Here is a 26566-nt window from a genome sequence, read left to right on the forward strand (position 1 = left end):
ATATACCAATTAGGTAGTGAAGAATGAAAAGGTCCTGGAGGTAATTGTGCAGTCAGATATGAAATAACAAAAGGATGAGCCGTTCATACACGTGATAATTTACATGAGACTTTAATTTTATCAGTGTTGTCTCTAATTGTACAAAGTGCTGATTCACTTTGTCAAGTCATTAATTTTATGCCTTTTGTTTTTTTCTCCACTCTCATATCTTCTCACTACAGCAAGCTTAGTAAAACTCCAGATTAGGGTACCTGTCCAACGTGGCAGCTAGCAAAACAGTGGGAAAGCAGTGACTGACAAGTTGTGACTCCACCCACTGTCCTAGGATATGCATAGCAGGGTGGGGAGGGATAAACACCCTACCTAAGTTAAGCACCCCCTCTTCGACGACACAAAACAATCAAAGAAAATGCCTCCACAATAATCATTCAATCACAGCACTGAGTGCAAGGTGCCTTCACCTGACAATCACTTCTTTCCTTGCCATGTTGGACAGGGTACCCTAATTTAGAATTCAGCCACAAGCTTTTCTTCCTTGGAGCTTTACTAGAAGCTAGTGCAGGGTTCAATGATTGTAAATTCAAAAATTAAAATCTGAAGATAAACAGAGTAGGTAGAAATAACTGTAAAACAAGGGTGCGCAACCTTTTGAAAGTCACGGGCCAATTCAGAAGCAACACACAAAGGAAAATAAATTTATTGAGTAAAAAAACTTAAAACCAGTTGCAGTGTTGTTTTTGCACATTACTATAATGTGATTCTTTTAATTTTTCGATTTGAAAATATTGCCCTTGAGAGTTGTTTCTGAATTCGACTTTACGTAATAACTTTGTTTTGTAAACCTAGGAATTGTTTAAATTTTAAACTTTAAAGAATGAAACCAACTGAATTTATAAGCAAATTTTATTACAATACAATACAATAGCAATGAAATGAATGAAAGATTCAGTTAATGAGAAAACTGACTATTTTTTATTAATAATTCAATCATCATCATCAGCCATTATCAATCCACTACAGGATGAAGGCCTCTCCAGCAACTTTCCAGTTCCTTTTGTTTTGTGCAATGGCCATCCATTTACTACTCACAGGGTCAGGTCCGCACAGACAAACTGAACTTTCTCAAAAAATCATTAAAATCGCAAAAATCAGTTTTTAAGAAAGTATCGGAGAATGCTGAGAGTTATGTCAAAGCTAGTTATATCATTGCTCAAAAAATTGCCAAAAGGTCGAAACCATTTTCTGATGGAGAATTTGTGAAGGAGTGCCCAAACAATGCTGATTCATCTGTCCATCTCTGTCGTTGTCATCCAGGTTTTCTTCTAGCTCCTCTTGGGTACCATTCTGTTAGTCTCTTAGTCCATCTGTCATCATGTCTTCAAGCTATGTGTCCTGCCCTATAGGCCATTTTAGTTCTTTAGTTTTGATAAGAATTCCTTTACTTGAGTTTGCTGCCTAATCCATGTGTTCCTCTTCTTATCTAACAGTCTGATTCCCAATATAATTCATTCCATTCTTCTCTGTGTCATTCTCAGCTTCTCTTCCATTCTTTTGGTGAGTGCCCAAGTTTCACTTCCATAAGTCATGGTGGGGAGTATACATTGGTTCATTAATTTACGTTTCAGACAAATTGGGATATTGCTCCTCAGTATGTGACTATATTTCCTGAATGCTATCTATCCAAAATTTATTTGGATGGATAATAAATAAATAATTCAATGTCAGGAACTATTTCTGTGGTAGCTAATTGGTAATTTTTGTCCTCAATTTTGACTTGGAGTGCTCCATTCCAGAAAACATCTGTTCACATAAGTACGTGCTTCTAAAGAGGGTGAAGATTCTAGCCACATACATTCTTAAATTGACAAATTTTCCATTTTCTCCATATTTTTGGTAAAATTCTAGGGAGACACTTCATCAAATTTGATTTTCAGGTCTGAGTCGCATTGAAGGTCAATGATTTCCATTTGGAAGTCTCCTGGAGTCACTATCACATTCACAGAGAAGGGGTTAGTTATCACATTCAGGGTCCTTTCTTGAGCACAGAAATCTTGGAATCTCTCTCTTGGAACTCTGGAGCTGAGATATTGCAGCCACATATTGAGGAGCATATTTTTCAGACTGAAATTTCAACATTCCTTGGAAATGAGTTAAATTCTAGCCTTGAAGTTGGCATTATCAGTTCTAATTTCATCTGAAAAGCTTTGATGTGATTAAACAGAACATGCACCAGTTGACCTTTTGACTGGAACTTCAAATTTAACTCATTCAAATGAGAAGAAATGTCTGTAAGGAAGGCAAAGTCAGCCAACCACTTTGGATCGTCAAACTCTGATACTGGCTTGCCTTTTGCTGTCATGAATCTTGGATGGCATCTTTCAACTCAAAAATCCTTGTGAGCACTTTTGAACGGCTTAACCATCGTACGCTGGAGAAGCAGACAACATCACCATGTTCAGCATCTCATTCTGTCTGTAGAAAATTTTGAAACCGTCAATGATTCAAACCCTTCGCTCAGATGAAATTAACAATGGCTGTGATAACTTTCATGACATTTTCAAAACTGAGAGATTTGGCATACAAATTTTTGTGGCGAATGATGCAACGGTAGCTGGTAAATCTGCTAGTATCTATTTCTTGTTTTTTTTTTTTTTTTTTTTTAAAGTACTACCAATCCCACTTTTGTTACAACCATAGCTGGGGCTCCACCTGTCGCCAACCCTGCGAGGTTTTTCAAACTGAGGTGATATATAGCAAGAGTCATTTTTGTAGCTTCTGCGAGGTTTTTCAAACTGAGGTGATATATAGTGAGAGCAGTTTTTGTAGCTTCCAGAAGTGGTTCTTCTGGAAACTACGAAACTTCCTTCCTTCGTGGTTCCTTTCAAGGGACATAAAGCCAACAGTTCTTCAAAGACTAAGTTCGTCGTCAATCCCACGAATAAAAATAGGCAACTGAGCTGTATCAGTTAAATCCGTGCTTTCATCCAATGAGTAAAATTTGCATGCTAGCAACTTTGCTTTCAATGTCTCTTCAGCATTTAATGCCAGTTCTTCTACTCTCCTATTAACAGTCATTCGAGACAAGCTTATCTTTTTGAAGACATCAGCTTTGTTTGGGCACACAACTACAGCTGCTGCTGCTACAAGGCACTCCTTCACAAATTCTCCATCAGAAAATGGTTTCGACCTTTTGGCCATTTTTTGAGCAATGATATAACTAGCTTTGACATAACTCTCAGCATTCTCTGATACTTTCTTAAAAACTGATTTTTGCGATTTTAATGATTTTTTGAGAAAGTTCAGTTTGTCTGTGCGGACCTGATCCTGGAGACTAACAAACTTGGTTGCATGTTTCGTGTCATGTCTTTTCAAATTGTATTACTTAACAGCAGATATTGATTCCTGAAATACACTGGTGTGCAAAACTTAAGGACCAACACTATTTCTAAAGTGTTACAACCAGAAAATCTTTACTTAGGGTACTTTTTACTGATGAGAGTATATTCAGTCTCAGCAGCAATTCTGGATGTCAGCTAATCTGGTGAGACGATGGCACACGGTATCGCCCCACAAACATCACTGAAAGGGATCGTGGTCTAGGTGTTCTTGTCTGGGGAGGTGTTATCTTGGATGGACATATGCAACAGGATCTGAAAAGATTGAGCAGATGGACTGAGAGGTGGCAAATGAAGCTTAACAGTGACAAATGTAAAGTACTACATATGGGAAACAGTAACCACAGAGCAATGTATCAACTCTGTGGTACTACACTGACAGTGGTAGAGAATGAAAGGGACCTGGGGGTAATTGTGCAGGCAGATATGAAGTTCTCTGAGCAGTGCAGATGGGCTGCAAGAGTAGCTCATGGTGTCTTGTCAATTATATACAGGAATTTTTCTAGCAGGGATAAGGAGGTGATTATTCCCTTGTATAAAGCAATGGTCAGGCCACACCTTGAGTACTGTATACAGGTCTGGAAGCCTCATTTCAAGAAGGATGTAGAGCTGCTGGAACGGGTACAGAGAAGGGCAACAAAATTAGTGAATGGAACAAAGGGTTGCTCTTAAGAAGAAAGGCTTAAGTTTTGCAAATTACAGAGTCTGGAGACTAGGCACCAGCGAGGTGATCTGATAGAGGTGTATAAAGCCTTGAATGGTTTGAACATGCTCAATGCCGAAGGGAGTCTTCCTCTTACTCAGAATAATCACCTGAGAGGGCATAAATTCAAATTGAGGAAAGACAGATGTAGGATAGATGTGGGAAAATTTGCCTTTAGCTAGAGGGTAGTTGGTTGGTGGAACAGACTTCCATCCCTTGTTGTGGAAGTCGATAGCCTAAATAAATTTAAGACTCAGCTGGACAGGTATTTCGAACGAACGGAGGGGTGAAATGGGAGTGGGTTTTTTTTGGCTGATGCTGCATAAGCTTGCTTTCTTGCATCATATGCCTCTACTAATGCTAACTCCAAATACTTGAAGGTGGTACTATAACTGGTGCATGCTATTGTACTGAGGTAATCCATCCCCTGTGCATCTGTTCCGAGGTGCCATTGGCCACGAATTTGTGTTTATGGATGATAATGGCCACACCCCATTGCATTGCAGCTGTGATATGCTTTTGGAAAGTGAGGACATTGTTCGTATGGATTGGTCTGCCCATTCCACCAATCTAAATCCCATCTAACACACATGGGATGCTGCTCTGGGGAGACACCTAGCAGCACGTCTACACCCATCAGAAAATGTTCACTAGCTGAAGATGGCGCTGACAGAGGAATGGACGATGTTACCACAAGAACTTATCAACGACATTGTTCTAAGCATGGACAGACGGTGCAAAGCCTGCATTGACATTAGGGATGGCCATATCTCCTACTGAAGACCACCTCCTCCCTTTGTTCCATCTTCAGCAGGGATGCATCTGTATCGTGGCAGCAGTGCTATGTTGCCATTTTGAATAAAGTTCCTCTGTACAATTTTGTTTCTGTTGTTGTGTCGGTGTTGTTTCCATCATTTCTGTACCTCACGAGGTTCCTTTGGTATGCTTTTCCCATATCCAGGCCACTCCTATGAAAAGCTACAGGTGAAAACCTGAATGATCCTTAAATTTTGCACACCAGTGTATTAAACAAACAGCCTTTCCATCAGTTTCCACACAAAAGTATAAATCAGTCCATTTTTCGTTGAAATTGTGAACAACTTCACTGTAAACTCGTTTTTTGTTTGGTACCCGCCATTTTGACTTTACTAGAGACTCTCATTACCGTTGTTACGTTTTTATATAACAAAGGTAATTAAAATTTCACTAAATAATTAAATTCACTTAGCTTTATTTTTACAACACTCAAACAACGTAACAAAAACTAAAGAATTATTAATATTAGTCTTTAATAATCGAAAGTTCGGAAAGAGCATGTCGTGAGATTGAATTCTGACTGAATGACTAAAATCCACGCTAGCACAAATGTGTATATATATATATATATATTATTATTTTATCTTTCTATTGTGGTTTATTGTGTTTATTTTCTTAATTACGGGTGTTTTCTACTCATAGGTATTATGGATAATACATTACTGGTCTTTAAGCTAGCCTAAACTCGGTTATCTTAAATGCCCAGGGCCTATTCATTTATTATTTTTCAACTTGTTACGTATTGCTAAAGAAATTGTCATATTAATTATAGATGAAAAACTGTAGCAATACTACTTTATGACAAAATGATAAAATATTAAACATTTTTATAAATTTATTGTATTACATCTTTATACATATTTGTATTACATCACATGGTCGTCAATCCCCTACTTCATCGGGGGCTTTGAGCGGATTGACGGTCCATTCGATGTAATGCATTACTTACTTACCCGTTTCTGTTTGTATCTATCACAGCTTTGCTATTTTATCCGATACTGAATTCTAAGTTTCTTTTAAATTCCCATTTTTGTCCCTTTCCCATTGCTATTAGTTAAATAGGTATTATTTATTATAAATTTATTATGAACCGAATTAATATCCCATAATTTCTACAGCAACTGTGATAGAATACACAAAGCCCTTGTGTATTCTATCACAGTTGCTGTAGAAATTATGGGATATTAATTCGGTTCATAATAAATTTATAATAAATAATACCTATTTAACTAATAGCAATGGGAAAGGGACAAAAATGGGAATTTAAAAGAAACTTAGAATTCAGTATCGGATAAAATAGCAAAGCTGTGATAGATACAAACAGAAACGGGTAAGTAAGTAATGCATTACATCGAATGGACCGTCAATCCGCTCAAAGCCCCCGATGAAGTAGGGGATTGACGACCATGTGATGTAATACAAATATGTATAAAGATGTAATACAATAAATTTATAAAAATGTTTAATATTTTATCATTTTGTCATAAAGTAGTATTGCTACAGTTTTTCATCTATAATTAATATGACAATTTCTTTAGCAATACGTAACAAGTTGAAAAATAATAAATGAATAGGCCCTGGGCATTTAAGATAACCGAGTTTAGGCTAGCTTAAAGACCAGTAATGTATTATCCATAATACCTATGAGTAGAAAACACCCGTAATTAAGAAAATAAACACAATAAACCACAATAGAAAGATAAAATAATAATATGTACTCTGTTCGTACCCGGGCATTGCTAAAACAGCTACTGGGACAACAGAAAAATCTAGAAATAATTTAAGGAAAACCACTATAAAAGTATATTAAAAGTAAAATACAACATAAATTATCATATTACTAAAGAATAATATATATATATATATATATATATATACACCTTGACAGTTTCTAGAAAGGTCCAGAGACTTGAGAATACTTTTCTAGAAACTGTCAAGGCAAAAATGTAGCAGTGTCACCTGTGCGTGCTCTTTGAGCATGCACAGGTGGCATTGCACAGTTGGCACAGACATGGTTTGAGCACTTCTGCCATAAAGGTTTTCTAAACAACAATCACAAGTAGGAAAGAGGATACCTCTTCCAATTTTTAATGACAATTCTATCCAACTTTATTATAACGACATGTGTATTTGAAAAGCAAGTACAAATGTTTAATATTACATACAACAAATTAAAAAATTCATTAAAACTGAAATAACAAACTTGTAAAAAATTGCACAAAAGTCATGTTAATACAAACCAAGCAATTCGAATTCGTGTAACTTGAGGTATTACTATATAATAACACACCAGCATTGTGACTGAACTGCTCTTATTAATTAAAAGGAAATAGGTGTGTGCTTATCGTGTAAAGAATGCCTAAAAAGAAATGAGTAACCAAGGCACAGACTTCGTATAAAAAACAATTTTTTTACTGTTAAAACAAATCTCCACCTAAAAAACCATAGAATAATGGTGCAGTTATAAAATATCTTTTAAAAAAAAATAAGAATTTAAAGAAATCAGTTGTCGCACAATTCGAATACTTAACTAATTCAGGTTACATGTGCCACATTATACATGACAGTCATTTTCTGTACTATGCATTGCAACATATATATAACATTTTTAAAAATGGTGTTAACTTCTGACAATCGCATCCATGTTATAATTCAAATTTAAGTTGTAATACTCACTTCTCATAACAGTTTGAATAGAATGAATTAAATTTACAAGCTGACTTTTAATTCCCGGCTCCTCTCCAAATCCTCGATTGGCTTGATCTCTACCCCATCCCACTGCAAGAAAAGGAAAAAAAAATTAAACAGAAATTCAACTTATCTCAGCAACTTATTTTCCAGCTTTTCTAATATTTTTTTTCTAACACTCGGCAATTGATAAAAATATTTAAAAATTTTTTTTTTTTACATTGTCACCCACAGAAGGGGCATATCTCAGTTTTTTTTTTTTTTAAATGGAGTACAGTTTTTAATTTCTATCCATTTTCTTTTTCGCACCAGTTATGCTTGGATGGCATGCAAGAGCTTGTTATGGTTGCAACACCCTAAAAGAAATACTTTAAAGTCCAAAGAAGTTACTGGCTGACATAACAAAAAAGAACAGTCAATGACTATTCCCTATCAAGTACTTATGCCTCTGTCCTATATATTTTTTTTTATTATCATTATTAATAAACACATGAAAAAGTAAAATCATTTATTAATAGCTAATGGTATATTCTTTTCATAAACCCAATTTTTATTGTAAAATATTTATAACACCCATTATAAATTAAAATACCCATCTCCAGGTTATAACACTGAAATAACATTTATAAAAAATTAATGAAAACAGAATGATTAACATTCCATTTAACAAAGATGCTTGCATGACATCTGCGTAATACCTGCCTTTTGTTTTAATAAAAAAATTTTAGCTTTTTTTTAATGAATTGGAAATGGTGTTCTATTTATTATAATTTAAAAAAAAAACACACAAAAATACACCAATAATAATGAACGTTTTTATCCTATTTTTTCAAATTTAAGGTTGCTCAATTCAAAAACCGAAACAAACAATCATGTGGCACCTGGATGACGCAACTGAACATCATACTTGTATCATCTTATCACATTTAACTGGTTAAATCAAAGCCCCATGACAATTAAACACTAGTCGCTGGTCAGTACCACAAATGCCACGAAGTAAACCCTGGCTATTTTCTCAATTGGGTTCTGTTTTTTCAGATTTGCCCCAAATAAATGGCTGCCCCGATTAACCGGTGGCAAAAAAAACCGGAATCCACTGCATTTAAGATATTTATCTTGTTTACCAGAAAATTGCATTAGAAAAATATCAAAAAAGTGTTCAAAATTGAATCTTATAACCAAAAATATGATAACAATGAAAGCATGGTGCATTTTAATGATTTGAAATTTAATTCTATAAAGCAGCTGATTCAGGTGAGTGCGGTGATCATGTTAACTGGCACCTATTTATTGGTGCCAGTTTAACTGGACCACTTGACATAGCCACGTGGTCAGGAGCAAGAGTGCAATAGCACGTGCTCTTTGAGTGGACGGAGTTCGAGCCAGTGACTGCTAAATGTGATTAATGTTTGTATTGATGATTTATTGTAAACTCCACAGACCTTGTAGTCATTCTCTTGGGTTACTATTACCCATATGCAGTACTTTACATTTGTAAATGTTAAACTTCCATTGCCACTTCTCAGCCCATCTGCCTAACTTTTCTAGAGCCTGTTGCAGTAGCATACTGTCTTTAGTGTCAAGAACAACCCTGCCAACCTTTGTATCATCTGCAAACTTGGACATTAAGTCTAATATACTTTCATCAATATCATTGATAAATACACAAAAGTACAATGGGCCCAGCACCGAACCCTGGGGACTCCACTAATAACATTAGTCCATGTAGAGCAGTGTCTATTTATTACACTCCTTGCCTTTATTACTTTCCTTTAGTGCCATAACACTCCAATCTGTACAGCTGTCTTCCATTTGCAACAGTATCAAAAGCTTTCCTGAAATCCACTGCTTTCTACTGTAATGGGCTGCTGCTCATTACAATAGAAAGCAGTGCAAGAATCACTTTTGCCTCTGCCTGTGGCTATTATTAATCTTTTAGTCTATGAATTCCCCCCCCAAGCTAGCAGTTTTCTGATCCACCCAACACTGCCTCCATAGCATCAGCAAATATTCTTGCACCCTTTCTATTTAAGTGTATCCCCATCCCTGTGGAAGCAGTCTCTCCTATTAGCAAGCACAGACCAAGCTGAAAAAAATTCTACCCCATCAGCCTTGTACAATCTCTCCAGGGCCGAACTGATTGACAAGGCTCTCATCATACACTCCCTCCTATCGTGTCTGGGTAGAATTGCAGACACTTTCAAATTTAACCCTAACTCGTGACTTTGTTTCAACATTGACCTTGACTGCATAATTTGGAGTAGTATGGCATTAAAGGCAAGTTGCTACAATGGATAAAATGATGGTTGAGTGCTAGAAGACAGAGAGCGGTAATCAACGAACACCGCACTTCGTGGAATCATGTTATTGGCAGAGCCCTCCAGGGTTTGGTGTTGGCCCAGTGTTGTTTTCTGTATTTATCAATGATATTCATGAAGGTATATATCAGGGTTAATGTCTAAGTTTGCAGATAATATGAAGGTTGCAGGGTTGTTAACGACAGTATGCTACTGCAACAGGATCTGGAAACATTAGACAGTGAGCTGAGAAATGGCAATTGAAGTTAAACATTGGTAAATGAAAAGTACGGCATATGGGTAGCAGTAACTAAGATACTACACTGAGGTTAGTGAAAAATGAAAAAGACCTGGGGGTAATTGTGCAGTCATATATGAAGTTCGTAGCCAAGTGGTCAGGGGCGGGAGTGCAGTAGCACACGCTCTTTGAATAGACCGGGGTTCAAGCCCCTGACTTGCTGAATACGGTCGATCTGCCAACCCACACTGGATCAGCGTGGCAGATTATGGTCCATTTCCCTCAGCATGAATTGTTGAGGAGGCTTCCATCCTGCAGTGGGTTGATAATGGCTGCACTTTACCTTTATATGAAGTTCTCTGAGCAATGCAGACAGACTGCCAGAACAGCTCATGGGGTTTTATCAAAGATACACAGGAATTTTGCTAGCAGGGATAAAGAGGTGATTATCCCATTGTATAAGGCAATGATCAAGCCGCATTTCAATACTGCTACAAGTCTGGAGGCCTCATTTTAGGAAGGATGTAGAGCTCCTGTACCGGGTACACATAAGGGCAACAAGATTGGCAAGTGGAACAAAAGGATGCTCTTACTAAGAAAGAATGAATGTCAGTTCTGCAAACTGCAGCATCTGGAGACCAGGATCAGCTCATGAGTATAAGGCACCCCTAGACACCATATATACTGATGATGCCCCCCTCACCAAGGTGAAGATTTTCATTTTTTAGAACGATTAATTTTACTTTATTTACTTACAAAAAGTAAATTATACATAATGTTACACTAAATTTATAACAAAAAAATAAAATTTTTCATAAATGCTACTAATTCAAACAAACAAACAAAAAAAAATCAACCACTCAAACCCACAGTATACAAATTACAGTATGCAATTTAAGATGGTAGAAATGTTGTTCAAAAAAATGTAAGAGTAATTCCTAAAAATTTTAATTTTGAATTTAATATTGTTTGTTTTTAATATGTTAACACATGAAATATACAGAATTTTCCTTGGGGACTTTCTTTTTGCAAGGAGGAGGTAGCATGGAACCCCTAGGCTAGTGCCTACTTGGCCATACCCTAAAACTTGCCCTGCTGGAGACTAGGCAAGGTGATTAGATTTAGCTTTTTGAGACTTTAAATAAATCGAGCAAGCTGAATGCTGATGGAATTTTTTCTCTTGCTAAGACAGCACACTTTAGGGGACATAAATTCAAATCGAGGAAGGATGGTATGAGGAAGTTTGCCTGTAGCCAGCGGGTGGTTGATTGGAACAAACTTCCATCTGTTGTTGCAGAAGTTAACAGCTTAAATAATTTCAATGAAGAACTAAAACTATTGGAGGGAATGGATAGGTGAAATAGGATCTGTTGTTTTCTTTGGTGTTTTTTTTTTTTTTTTTGCATCAGCTTGCTTTCTTGCATCATTTGCCACTACTAATGCTAACTACATCAGTATAGCTGAAACAGGGGTTTAGTGTATTATGTTTCATAAGCACCATCCCAAGTGGCACATGTGATTTTTACATTTGTAATGAACAAAACTGGTATCCACAAAGAATATGATGAATCGAAAACTGTAATTTCAGAAAGTAACAGCTTGCTACTTTTCATAATTCCAAACCAAGGCCTGCAGCACAATGTAAAATAACCAATGTTGCAATGTAAAATTTTAATCAGGAAGAGCAGATGTCTACATGCTCTGATTACTTTCTCATTGACTTTGAATGATTTGAGTACACTCTGTTATTATGGAATCCTTCCTTGTGCTCAGACCACACACAAGAGGGAACATAAATTCAAATTGATGAAAGATGATGGCAGGTGGGACGTGTATAAATTTGAATGCAACCAGAGTGTACTTGATTGTTGGAACAAACTTCCCTTCTTGCATCATTTGCCACTACTGCTGCTGTTAAAATAATGCTATTAGAAATGGGTGTGGGAGAAGAACCTGCTTCAAATAGGTATACCTTAAGTTACAAGAAAGTCTCCATAGCCGAGTGGTCAGGAGCGGGAATGCAGTAGCACACATTCTTTGAGTAGACCGGGGTTCAAGCCCCTGACTGCTGAATATGGTCGATCTGCCAACCCGCACTGGACCAGCGTGGCAGATCATGGTCCATTTCCCTCAGCATGAATTGTTGAGGAGGCTTCCATCCTGCAGTGGGTTGATAATGGCTGCACTTTACTTTTTTTTACTTTAAGTTACAAGACAAACAAGTTCCTTTATTGTGAAAACTATCTTTTAAATAATTTTCCCATAGAAGGGCAATGACACCAGTTTACATTCTAGGTGACATATGTCCCTCTTTTGGATTACAATGGTCTGCATAAATTTTGATGATTCCGAAATGGTGTTTCGGGTTGTATACTTTCAGTGCTAATTCTAAAAATCCAAACAGTTTTTACCTGTCACATACTGCTTTTTTTTTATAAATAGTAAGAATTGTTTCCTTAGATAATATCCCATGTATACATGACACGTGTACTGTTTCCTTTGTGAATGACAATTATAGATATATCCAAACATTTACACTAAACACAAGTCAGGTAGTTATATAAACCTGCTTGTTTGTGTGTTTGTTATTTGGTTTTTAGGAGCATTAGCAACTAAGGCCATATTGCTCCAGGATATGCGGTGGTCATTCCCTGACTTTTCGGCATCCTCCGTATTTGGTGGTCACGGGCTCGAACCCCAGTCTATTCAAGAAGCGTGTGCTACGCACTGCTGTCCCTGCCCACCTGGCTATGGAGGTGCCATATATATATATAAACCTGCGAAGTGTCTTCTGTAGTCAGTTGTTTTCTGCTAACTAGTATCTGCTTCTAATGAAATTTTAATATTCTGTTTTTGACAACAGCAATTTCTGGTTGTGTGAATAATCCAAATATATTTTGCATAAAGCGAGCTGAAAGAGCTCTTGCTTCTGCGTCAAATGTACACATATGTATCTATATGCAGGAACTCCTTGACTTATGTAATACTCGAATTACGCAAATTCAACTATACATAAGTTTTTGCCAGCCGGTGCAAACTGAAAAAAATATGGAAACATATTTTGCATCTGGAGGGATAAATGGAGGTATTGTGAAAATATCGTAAAGTAAACCCAATAACAATTTTTTTTTTCGTTCTAATTTGTTCCAAGTCCTTGGAAGTTGAAAATTTTGCTATATTACTAAGCTATTTATCTCTCTAAAAGGTCATATTTATAATAGCAACTGCACTACCTTTCATTATTATCATATGTTCTCATTATAAGAATCAATTTTGAACGCCCATGTGATATTTTCTAAATCACGTTTCTGCAGGTTACAACCATAAAACAATAAAAACAATTTGCACTTTCCGGTTTATTGGGCTTTTCGGTTAGTGCATTTCATTATAAACTATAATGAAATGTTCTTTTTGCATTTGCGATAATACTGATAACTGCAATTGTGTGGGTTTTTATGTTATTATGAAGAAATACATTCCCCTTCACTGAAATCTTCAATCATATAAAAAACAAATTTTCAGAAACTTCTCTTCATTCCTATTTACATATTACAATGATGAAGGGAAAGCAACCAATGGAAAGTGCAAGTAGTGGTAGTGCCAGGAAACGAAACAGAATTGATTTAGAAATTAAGATGAAAATGATTAAGAAGTACAAAGCAGGACAAAGTTTGCCATCTATTGCAATGGAATTAGATCTCGCTGCTTCAGCAGTGAATATTATTTTAAAGGACAGTGCACGTATAAAAGAACATGTCAAAGGATCAAAGTACTTAAGATCAACAATGATCACAAAACAATGTTCAGGTTCTATATTGAAGATGGAACAGCTGTTCCATCTTCGATCATCTGAAAATCAGATTCCGAAGCGAGTGCCCATGAGTCTAATGACCATTCAAGCAAAAGCAAGAAGTATTTATGAAGATATTAAGGATAAGTATGGCGAGCCCCAAGCCAAGTTTGTGGCAAGCAACGGGTGGTTCAATAGGTTCAAGCATCGCGCTGGTTTCCACAACGTTAAAGTATGTGGTGAAGTCAACAGTGCCGATTCTGCAGCAGTAGAGAAATTTTGTAATGTGTTGAAAAAATTGTGAATTATTGGCTATTCAACACAGAAAATTTTTAATGTTGACGAGATTGCTCTGTATTGGAAAGTATGCTGGATCAAACTTACATTGCCAAAGAGGAAAAGACAATGACAGGTTTCAAGGCTCCAAAGATAGGGCCATGCTCTTGCTTGAGGTTAATGCAGCAGGAGATTACAGATTAAAACCACTGCTTGCATACCATTCTGGAAATCCTCGTGCATATAAGGGCATCAACAAAGCCACCGTACCCGTGCATTTCAGAGATCAAACCAGAAAGCATGGATAACAATATCTCTCTTTGAGGATCAGTTTAGATGCTACTTCATTCCAGAGATTGAAAAACATTACAAACACAATGATGTTCCTTTCAAGATTTTTCTTCTATTGGATAATGCTTCTGGATATTCTACACATCTCGTTGATTTCAATTCAAACGTGAGAGTCATATTTCTACTGTCAACCACGACTTCATCCATCCAACCTATGCATCAGGGTGTTATTTCGAATTTAAAAGCATACTATTTACGCACAACATTTGCTCAGGCACTGTCTGCAGTAAACAATGAAAAAAAAAAAAAAAAAAATTTTTTTAGATTAAGAGACTTTTGGAAGTCTTACAATATTTACCATGCCATCTCAAACATTAATAAGGCCTGGGCGGAAAAGTTACTAAAAGTTGTTTAAATGGTGCATGGAAGAAAATATGCCCACAGCATGTAAAAGGCTTTGAAGGATTTGAAAAAGACGAATCACATGAAGAGGTTACAGATAAGATTATAAAAGTTAAAGAGCTACTTCAGTTGGAGGTTGATGCCAAAGAAGTGGAGGAGTTAATAGAAGAAGAAGAGAAGGAATTATCTAACAAAGAACTTATTGACTTGCAGGCAGTGATAGTGAAAGAAGAAAATGCTGACGAAGCTCAAGATCAACCAAATGAGGAGCTAAGATGCTTCATTACCAGAAAGACGGCAATGGCATTTCATGAAATTGCATCGGCAATGGTGAGGTTTGAGAAGATGGATCCTGACAGCGAACAATTCTTAAAAGTTAACAGAGGGAGTGAATGATATGCTTGCTTGTTACAAAGCAATCTACAATGAAAAGAAAAAAGCCACCACCCAATCATCCATTAATGTTCTTTCATAAGGTTGAGCGACCGACACCTTCTAAATCTCCACAGCCGTCAACCTCTGCATCAGTGTACTTATCAGCTGAAGATATCAATTCTGGCAAAGATGCTCAAGAGATAAAACTTACTGACATTATGCCTGTCTCCTCTCTTTTTTTTGTAATTTTATAATTTTCGAATTTCTTAAATTGCATGCTTTTGTAATTTTTCCTGCGCATAAGAAAAAATTGAATAAATACAATAAATAATTCTAATTACATGTTTGTTGAACATTTCTTTTTTGATTCAATCAATTCAGCAAGTGCTGCACAAGCATGGAGGAAATTCCGACTTACTAGCGTTCCACAGAACGCAACCCTAATGTAAGTCGGAGTTGCTGTGTGTGTGTGTGTGTAGAATAAAAGTAATAGATACAGGAGTTGTAATAAGAGGAATATATGATGGAATATAGCCTTGGAGTTACTACTATGTAGAGTAGGAGGAGGACAACGACTATAAATAAATAAACGATAGGAGGTTATGCTTTTAGAATGGAGAGAGAACAGCAGGTAGTGTAATCAACCATCGGGTTAGCTAAAATGGAGCCGACCGGGCTAGGCAGGTGGGTAAAGTGCCTGCCTGGCAACCCAAAGGTTGCGGGTTTGGATCAGAGTAAAATGCAAAAACTTTGGGAGGTGCAATATAGCCACAGAAGTCGATGTGCCAACAAACAACAAAAAAAAAAAAAAAAAGCTAAAATCAAAAGGCAGTCATAAATTGTGTTATTTTATGTATGTGTGTATATATATATATATATATATATAGTGAATGTTGTTGTTATTTGGTTTTAGAAGCATTAGCAACTAAGACCATATTGCTCAGAGAATATGCGGTGGTCATTCCTTGACCTTACCGCATCCTCCGTATTTGGTGGTGACGGGCTCGAACCCTGATCTAATCAAGAAGCGTGTGAAGGAGCACTGCTGCTCCTTCACACGCTTCACAAGATGCTCCTTCTCAAGATGCTTCACAGGTGCTCCTTCTCACCTTCTTCACAAGAAGAAGGTGAGAAGGAGCACTGCTGCTCCTTCTCACCTGGCTATGGAGGTGCCATATAGTGAGAGAGAGAGTGTGTGTGTGTGTGTGTGTGTGTATACACACACACACACACACACTGGTGTTCAAAGGAAGTGCATCAAGCCTTAAAATTGTAACTGTCGTCCGAATAACATAAGTATACGGCAATATTTCTTACAGATTGCATCTATAAGATTGACACGTGTAGGTGATGACGAAATATTGCATCAGCTGTTACTTTCAGCTATATAAGCAAGCTCTGCAAGAGTTGCAGTCATTCCTTGCTTGTGTCAGGATGGAGAGTTACATGCAGTTGACGCCACGAAGAAAGAGTGCTATTATTGCTTTACGTGAGGAAGGATGTTCTTCCCATCATATTGCTTATAGAGTGTCTTGTAATCTGCTGACAGTGAATGGATTTCTTTCCAAATTCAAAGATACCGGTTCTGCTGATAGGAAGAAAGGAACTGGACGCAAACGAGTTGCTAAGCCAAACATCACTGCATTTTGAAACGCTTATGCCTTAAAAACCATAAAGCTTCTTCGTCTGAGCTGAAAAGAGAATGGGAAGAACATACTGGAGTGGTAGCAAGTGCAGTAACAGTCAGAAGACGCCTCTTCAAAAATAGACTTGTAGCACGTTGTCCTAAGAAGAAGCCCCTCCTCACTCAAAAAATGAAAAAGACCCGATTAATTTGGTGTAAGGAGCATGTCAAATAGAGCATGTCTCTGAGCAGTGGAAGTCAGTTATTTTCTCAGATGAGAAGAAATTTAACCTGTATGGCTCTGATGGGTGACAAACAATTCACTGTAGACGTGGTGAAGAATCCTATCCAGACTATACGGTGTCTACAATGAAATTCCCTACCAGCCAAATGATGTGGGGGTGCATTTCGTATCGCGGAGTAGGTCAACTGCAATTTATAGAAGGTTCTGAAAATGCCAATGAATACCTGGCTATATTGGAAAGCAAATTTCTGCCAACCATTAGAGACCATTTCAACCCGCCAAGTAACTGCATTTTTCAGGACGACTATGCTCCTTGTCATCGGGTGAAAAGTGTAAGTAGGCACTTTGGCTTCATTTCTACATTAGAGGTTCAACAGTAATGTGTTTACATCTGTTACAGGTGAAAAAATGATTGGAAGAAGAGTCCATTACAACCCTCAGCTGGCCAGGAAACAGCCAGGACCTGAATCCTATAGAGAACTGTTGGCATCGTGTGGAATCTGCAGTTGCCAAAAAGAAACCAAAGACCCTTCGTGAACTTCAGGAACCCATAATTCGCATTTGGAATCACGAACTATCAGTTGATTATCTTCAGAAATTGATCTTGTCAATGCCTCGACTGTGTGCTGCTGTCATTAGGGTCAAAGGCATTCAACTAAATATTAGTTTGCACCTGGTGAACTTTTCATTTTGTTTTCTATTTAAAATGATAAACTGAAGCAAACTGAGGGCTTCTGATAACATTTCAGCCATAATTGTCATGTTTACCAAAACTGTTGTATAAAGGTCACAAATGCCCATTTTGGAATATTTTGAGAGCACCTGTCAAATATTACTTAGCTTTGCCTTAACTATTAATAAATATCTTTTGTTTATATTTCTATTTGCAATGCCAGTAACATACTATTGTGAAAAACGGTTGGAAATGTGAAATTCCTAGGTGATGCACTTTCTTTGAACACCAGTGTAAATATATATATCCCACATCACCCATCCATCTACTCTAACGATGTGCAGTTCTTCCTTAAATTTATCTAAGTACCCAGTGCCTCTGTAGCCGAGTGGTCAGAAGCGGGAGTGCAATAGCACACGCTCTTTGAGTAGACCGGGGTTCAAGCTCCTGACTGCTAAATACGGTTGATTATCGGCCACCCGCAATGGACTAGCGTGGCAGATTATGGTCCATTTCCCTCAGCATGAATTGAGGAGGCTTCCATCTTGCAGTGGGTTGATAATGGCTGCAGTTCACTTTCACCCAGTTCTTCAACTCCAGATGGAAGACTGTTCCAAATCAACTACCCAGCTAAAGGCAAACTTCCACACATCTGTCCTGCAACCATCCTTCCTCAATTTGAATTTATTCCAGATGAAGTGTGTAGTGTGCACAGTGTTAAGGTCAGGTGCCACCTGTGATTTTACTACTATAAATGCCAGGAAAGTGTTGTGTTGAATATGAAGTATTATAAGGTAAGGTATAAGGTATGTTCGTGTCAAATGGCACCTGGAATTTCTCCCAACTCCGTGTGTGTTTCGCTGTATCGAGGACAGTACACTGTCAAGCCAGAGACTTAAGTGTGTGGGCCGTGTTGTGCAGTGTGATATGTTGTGCCCATTGTTTGACTGCTTATTGGCCACCAGGCCCCTAATGGGGGCCTGACGTTGCCCATACCCTGCCACGAGGAGGCTAGCCAGGTGTATCCAGTATCACAACAAATTGCTCTGGCAGGTCCTACCACCTAATTTCCTGGGATTTCAGTGGCTAGGACCTTAAAAAAAAAAAATTACGCATTTGACATTAGTGCTTAATGGGATTGCTGTTTGGAAATCGCTGGTTGGGGCTGAACGCTAAAGAGATGTGTTAAAGGCCTAATAGGTCGGGCAAATTTTGATGTTATTAATTTAGACGTGAGGCTATACACTATATAAAAGTTAAGTGTTTGTTGTCTTAGAGATTTAGACAAAACCGGTGGAATTTAGACATTGATTATAATTTGGCGGCATTGTTAAAGGTGTAACCTTGGTCAATTTAATGAGGGGGGGGGACTGAAGACTGGGGGGAAAACAGAAGAATAGGGATGATAGAGTAGGCATCCCCAAAGAGGTCAGTGGAGACGAGCCCACCAGACGAAGTATGGGGGATAGGCAGAGAGGAGAGGAGACGGAGATCCGTCTCCCCCCCCCCCGCCTGTGGATGGGGTTTTAAAGAGAACCAGGTTAGAGTACCCAGTTCAGATCGCCAATGGCATGCTGGCAGCAAAGCTGCAGAATGTCTTCGTCAGTATCATGTCCAAGCAGTGTCAAATCCGGTATAAAGGTCAAGCTGCACATCCCGCTCTGGGGGTAGGATATGTTAGCTGGCAGTGGGGAACCCACCAGGCGAGGGGGTGGGAGAGACACATTTATTTCATTCATAATCTGCATTCCCACTCTACTTGCATTTTTTTTTTATATATATATATATATATATTTTTTTTTTTTTTTTTTTTGCAGGCCAGGGGAGAATGCAGTGATAGTGTTTATGTGGTTAGTAAATGTTTGTTAGTACAGTATATGTAAAGTAATGTAAGTTATTTTTAACTTTGTATTCTTTTGGCCAATTACATTTGCTCTTCCACTCATTCCCATTCGCTGTCTCTTCTTTCCTTCATGCTAGGTCACTCTTTCTTCCACCAAAACTGCCATTTATTCTCTTTTACCATAATTCCTAGTTCATTCAATCTACATTGGATCCCCTTGCTACTAGCTTACTGATATTTTTCAGTTAATCTGCTTCCCTGGCTGCCTGTACATCTCCCTCCCCTACATGGTTACTTATTTGGTGTGGGGCCCTAGGTTCCTACACATGGCAGGGTAGTCCTGGGGTGTTTTGTTATATCAGGTTTCTGTCAGGGTGCAGAATACTGCTGTCCTAACAGTTTTTAAGTCATCGTCTGGGTGTGGTGGGAAACTTGGGCAATTTTACTATTGATTATTGTCTAATTGCTGGGGGGGGGGCTGAATTGCTATTCTTTGGATTGCTCTGCGCATTTCGAATACTTTCTGTGTGAAAGACGTAAAAGCTTTATAATTTTTCTCTTCTATGATGAACAGATGTTCTTCTCCCCTGGGAAGGAGACCAATCTGTGCTATTAGCTCTGTTCTGGGGATGTCATATAGAATGTGTGCCCAGTCTTCACTTTCGCCACATGTGCAGTTTGCGTCATTGGACAGGCCTAAGTCCTGTCCAATGACGCAAACATCATTGGACAGGACTTAGGCCTGTCCAATGATGTTTGCTGTCAATATAAATGTTGACATTGTCAACATTTATATTGACAGCAATATAAATGTTGCTGTCAATATAAATGTTGAAAAAGTCCAGGGAACTGTCAATATAAATGTTGTAAAAAGTCCAGGGGCATACCACTTAGGTGGCTCTGGGCTAACCATTGACACCCATGGCAGAAACCGTTTGGTAACCAGACCTCTGGTTTCCTGCTCCCACTTTGTTTGCCATAGCTCATGGAGAATATGTAGAATATTCTCCATGAGCTGGATGATTTTGTAATAACTGAGAGGAAAGTGGAGGAGAGATTGTTGAGGATAAACATAAAAAAGGCACCTGGGGTGGATGGGATTTATCCAGTTATATTAAAGGAGGCAGCAAAGGAAGTATGCAAACCCCTAGCCATAATTATGAGAGCTTCTTTGGACTCAGGGGAGGTACCCATAGACTGGAGATGTGCAAATGTAACCCCAATTCACAAAGGAGGATCAAAGGCTGACACAAGTAATTATAGACCTGTTAGTTTAACTTCTGTTCCAGGTAAATTAATGGAGGCACTGGTTAAAGAAGCACTGAAGGATCATCTATACAAGAATTCAGTTATAGCTCAGACGCAGCATGGTTTTGTTAAGGGCAGGTCTTGCCTGACCAATTTGATTGGATACTATGATGTAGTCACAAAAGAACTGGATGCAGGGAATAACTTTGATATTATATATTTGGATCTTAGAAAGGCTTTTGATACTGTTGCACATGGAAGACTGCTGCACAAATTGGAGCAGTGTGGCATTGGAGGCAAATTGCTGCTATGGATAAGGGGATGGTTGAGTGGCAGAAGACAGAGAGTGGTAATCAATGGACACTGCTCAACGTGGACTAATGTTATTAGTGGAGTTCCTCAAGGTTCAGTGTTGGGTCCATTGTTGTTTTCGGTGTTTATGAATGATATTGATGATGGGATATCAAGTTTAATGTCTAAGTTTGCAGATGATACAAAGGTTGGCAGGGTCGTTAAGGACACTACTGACGCTATGCTGCTGCAACAGGATCTGGAAAGGTTGAACAGATGGGCTGAGAGGTGGCAAATGAAGTTTAACATTGACAAATGTTAAGTACTACATATGGGTAACAGTAACCCCAGAGCAATGTATCAACTCTGCGGTACTACACTGACAGTGGTGGAGAATGAAAAGGACCTGGGGGTAATTGTGCAGGCAGATATGAAGTTCTCTGAGCAGTGCAGACGAGCTGCAAGAGTAGCTCATGGTGTCTTGTCAATGATATACAGGAATTTTTCTAGCAGGGATAAGGAGGTGATTATTCCCTTGTATAAGGCAATGGTTAGGCCACATCTTGAGTACTGTATACAGGTCTGGAGGCCTCATTTCAAGAAGGATGTAGAGCTGCTGGAACGGGTACAGAGAAGGGCAACAAGATTAGTAAATGGAACAAAGGGTTGCTCTTACGAAGAAAGGCTTAAGTTTTGCAAATTACAGAGTCTGGAGACTAGGCACCGGCGAGGTGATCTGATAGAGGTGTATAAGGCTTTGAATGGTTTGAGCATGCTCAATGCCAATGGGATTCTTCATCTTTCTCAGAATAATCACCTCAGAGGGCATAAATTCAAATTGAGGAAGGACGGATGTCGGATAGATGTGCGGAAATTTGCCTTTGGCCAGCGGGTGGTTGGTTGGTGGAACCGACTTCCATCACTTGTTGTTGAAGTTGATAGCCTAAACAAATTTAAAGCTCAACTGGACAGGTATTTCGAACGAACGGAGGGGTGAAATGGGAGAGGGTTTTTTTTTTTTTTTTTTGGCTGATGCTGAATAAGCTTGCTTTCTTGCATCATATGCCTCTACTAATGCTAATGCTAATATGTATTGTGTTGGATTCTGTAATGTCCTGGCATTTGGCAGTGTGTAGTCTGAGCAAGAGGAAGAATGCCATCAGCACTAAGCTTATTCAACCCATTCAGTCTTAAACATCACAAACAGATCACCTCACAGGTACCCAGTCTTCAGACACTACAATTTGCAAAAATGAAGCCTTTCTTATTAAAAGCATCCATTTGTTCACCTCACCAATCTCATTCCTCTTCTCTGCGCCTATTCCAACAGTTCCACATCCCTCCTAAAATGAGGCTTCCAGATCATTGTGCAATACTCAAGATGCAGCCTAACCACTGCTTTAGACAACAGGATAATCACCTTTTTATCCATGCTGGCAAAATTCCTGTGTATCATTGACAAAATCCCATGAGCTGTCCTAGCAACTGTCTACAGTGTTCAGAGAACTTCATATCAGACTACACAACTACTTCGGGTCTTTTTCATTCTCCATTACGTACCAACTGTGTGGTACCACACAGTTGGCACGTTCTTCTGGAATTACCACTGCCCATATGCAGTACCTTGCATTTGACAATGTTAAACTTCAACTGCCATTTCTCAGTCCATCAGCGTAATTTTCTAGATATTCTTGCAGTGGCATTCCCTGATTACTGTCATTAACCACCCTACCAACCTTTATATCATTTTCAAACTTCAACATTAACCCTGATAGCCTTCATCAATGTAACACCAGAGATAGAACATCATTTGTGAAAAATGTATATGCCATACATTTTAGAATTAGATTATGTGACCAAAATAAAAGTTGTACCCTCTATAAAGTGTGCTATATATATTTGAAGGTCTCGCACAATTGTGGAAATTATGATAAAAAGAGAGCCGTGGCATTTTCCCTCTCGTGGTCTGGAAGTAACCTGGGATATTAATCACTCTTCCATAAAGTAGCAGGTCATAATTCAAAGAATGTGCAGAGCACTGTGTACCCAACAACGTTAATTCAGCTGGAGGGTCAAAACCCCATCCTGACCCATCTCCATCAGTTATTCTTAAACATATGCCATCAGATCCCAAATCTGATATTTGTTCTCTAGAGGATGACAAACTACTGTGACAAATTCACTAGTCTGGACTGCAACTGTTTATAAAAATGAACTCAATGATTTCATGAGATTTAAATCTACCTAAAGGGTCTAACAGAACTTTTGGGCCAAGGAACAGTCTTTTCATGGGACAGACTTCATCAAAAATAATTGGTTTCCCATTATTCTGAAGAATGGCTCGATCATATATTGCAACAACATTACTGCAGATATTAACTTTCCCGAATTCTCTACCAACTGACAGAGTGAAAGCTATTTACTGACTCACCTAAGCAAAGCCTCTGAGTTCTCCTTCATAATGAAAACAAGTATGCATCCATTCCCATAGTCTATTCAGCACACTTAAAGGGAAACTATGAAAATGTTGTCTTCTGGAAAAAATCAAGTAAGAATTATGATTGGCCAGTGTGTGTAGATTTTAAAGTTACTGGTCTGCTACTCGGTCAACAACTTGATCACGTAAAAAATGCCTTACTTTTTGAGTGAGATAGTAAAGCAATAAGTGAATGCTGGAAAAGGTAAGGATTTCTGACACCAATTCAAAGAACGTAAAAGATGAACCAACAGCTGGTTGAAACAAAACATCATTATCCCCTTTGCAAATAAAGTGCAATGAAACAGATCATCCATGCCATAAACAAGAAAGGAAATTGTTTCAAGTATGTCTGCACTAAATTTCCACTGCTTACATAAAAGATGAACCAACAGCTGATTGAATCAAAGCAGAAATTTTTGTTGGACCTGAAATCCACAAGCTGTTGCTAGACTCCGTACTTGATGAACATCTGCCTAACTTTTCTAGATCCTGTTGCGTTTATCATATATCCATTTTGAGAATCACATATCATTACAATTTTAAAGCTGTACTTAGCTGGCTTGTTAGAGATGTATATCATGAAATGGTATCGTCTTCAAAATGCTAGAAGCATTTTAAAGTCATACTTGGCTGGCTTATTAGAGATGTACACGATGAGATGGTATTGTCTTCAAAATGCTAGAAGCATTTTAAAGTCGTAGTTAGCTGGCATGCTAGAGTGGTACATCCTGAAATGATAGTCTTTGAAATGCTAGAAGCTACTTGTTGATCAAACAGCAAGTTCATACATACCTTTGTATGTATAAACAGTGTACATACCTTTGCATTTATTTATAAATGCATCCTATGAGCCACAGATAAGTGCCAACGAGTCTGTTTTCTTGCTTGCCTAGTGTCTATCATCGAAGAAAAGGATATTTACCAAAAAATCATATCTCTTTTCAGATATAAAAATTTTTGTTACACGAAGGCCTCACATATTGTGCCAAAGTGTCTGTATGGAATTGATTACTTTTCTGGGCACCCATGCTTTTTCTGGGACGGTACGGCATACCAGCACCTTTATTAACAGTGAAATTTGTAATATTCCATAACTTTGAAAAGTTATGGAATATTATAAAAACTTTGAAATTTGTAATATTCCATAAATTTGCTATTCAAATAAGCTTAAAATTATTTAACTAAATTTGCATTTTTCACTGTCATTTGTTAAGATATTTTCAATATAAAACTGTATAACCATTTTTTTAATTCTAAATTACTCAGTCGGACTTCTGTTTAACGAAGTCCTTTTATAGGGAATTTTTTTGAATTCCCCTAAGAAGTTATACTCAAAATACTTTCCGTTCATCAAGAAAATTTTCATATAGCGAACTGATTAGGAGAGAATATACTCGGTATGCACTGTTCACATTTCTGGCCTTCAGGCAATTAGTGCTGCTGCATGAATTAAGAGGGCTAAAGGGATTACCATTCTACAACTTAGTGGAACTGGTAAAACCTATCCGACCACGAGTCCCACATACGGAGAAGTCGCGATGGTCAGCAGTGGGCAGATCAAGGGGTGTTCCCAATGGGCTCTGGTCCACCTTCTACTGCAGTGAAGTGGAAAAACTTTTCCCGTACAGGGGCCATATTCAAAAAAAAATTCGAAGTTAGATTTCTTTAGTGTGTTCCTTTTTCCATATCTTGTTGCATGTAAAGGTAAAACTGAAAATATTCGAAAATTTTATTCAGTACAATACACAATTACACTTACTAAACAAAAAATTTTTTTGATAATTGACAAAATTTAAAATGCTGTTTAGTTCACTTTCGTGGTGGGCCATAGGTTGGACACCGCTATGAATCAACTGTAAGCGTCCCGTTCGAGAATTAGGAGGGAGTGAATTTCTTTTACCCAGATAAATAACTATCTGTTGTTTTGTGAAAGTGCGTTATCCACATTTTTCCCTATCTCTGTTCACAGTACCTGAATATCCAAATGACACCGACACTTTGGACAGTTTCAAAAAAAACAGAAGAAAGAAAAGAAAAAAAATTCAAATTTAAGAACTAGTGACAATACCGATGACGAGAGAAGAGCAACGAAGGTATTAAACCTTCTAAATGTGAAATGATGGCATTTGGTGAAAATGAAGTTAGAAAATTGTCAATTAGGTTACAGTTAAATGAAAAAGATACAATTTGTGAAATCCAGGAATACCTAATTGAAAAGATAGTTTCGGAAGAACTGAAGCATTTGATGGACATTCTGAGTAGGATACCAATTTCATCGAGTGAATTTGAACGAGGATTTTCACAAATGAATCTGACTGTCAGCCCAACAGGAACTTCGGTGATGACAAAAACAGTTTCTTCACTACTGTTTCTTAAAATTGTAGGCCCACCGCTCACCCGCTTCGATCCAGCAAAATATGTCGATTTGTGGCTGCTCTGGAAATGTCAGCAAGAGACACACATAGAGGAAGAAAAGAAGTCGGTATAGGGTGTCGGATGAGAACTTAATAAAAATTTGGAATATTCTACGAAAACTTTTTATTATGAAATTATTTTTACTTATTAGGGGCCGTAATCTAACGAAAGACCCTTATAATGTCACCCAGTTGTCTGACTGTCCGTCCATCTGTCTGTCAGAGCATTGTATCACTGGAACCACTCAACCTATTGACTAGGAATTTTGCATGGGTTTGTACATCAAGTGGGCCACATAACGCCATATTGATCGTTGTTGAAAAAAAATTTGTCTGAGAAATGGGGGGATAAAATGTGGGGGAACAAAAATCCTGTCAACAACCTATAGCATATTATACACCTTTGGAAAGAGCTCAACGAATAGGTTTAAAATATAATTTTAAAATATTTTTAAAATTTAAAATGGTGGTGCCAGACA

General features: G+C 37.9%; 1 protein-coding gene across 2 annotated transcripts in view; it reads right to left on the reverse strand.

The window, feature by feature from the left end:
• The window catches only part of LOC150089337 (immediate early response 3-interacting protein 1), a 71724-nt gene that overhangs the window by 36308 nt on the left and 8850 nt on the right, over positions 1-26566 (reverse strand). For both annotated transcript variants that reach the window (XM_090368510.1, XM_090368509.1), the window contains exon 2: positions 7591-7692. In XM_090368510.1, the coding sequence (XP_090224636.1) occupies positions 7591-7692 (102 nt within the window). The remainder of the gene's footprint in view (positions 1-7590; positions 7693-26566) is intronic.

This window comes from Mastigoproctus giganteus, chromosome 2, assembly GCF_048544385.1.
Source record: "Mastigoproctus giganteus isolate SK-2022 chromosome 2, ASM4854438v1, whole genome shotgun sequence".
Lineage (NCBI taxonomy): Eukaryota > Metazoa > Arthropoda > Arachnida > Uropygi > Thelyphonidae > Mastigoproctus > Mastigoproctus giganteus.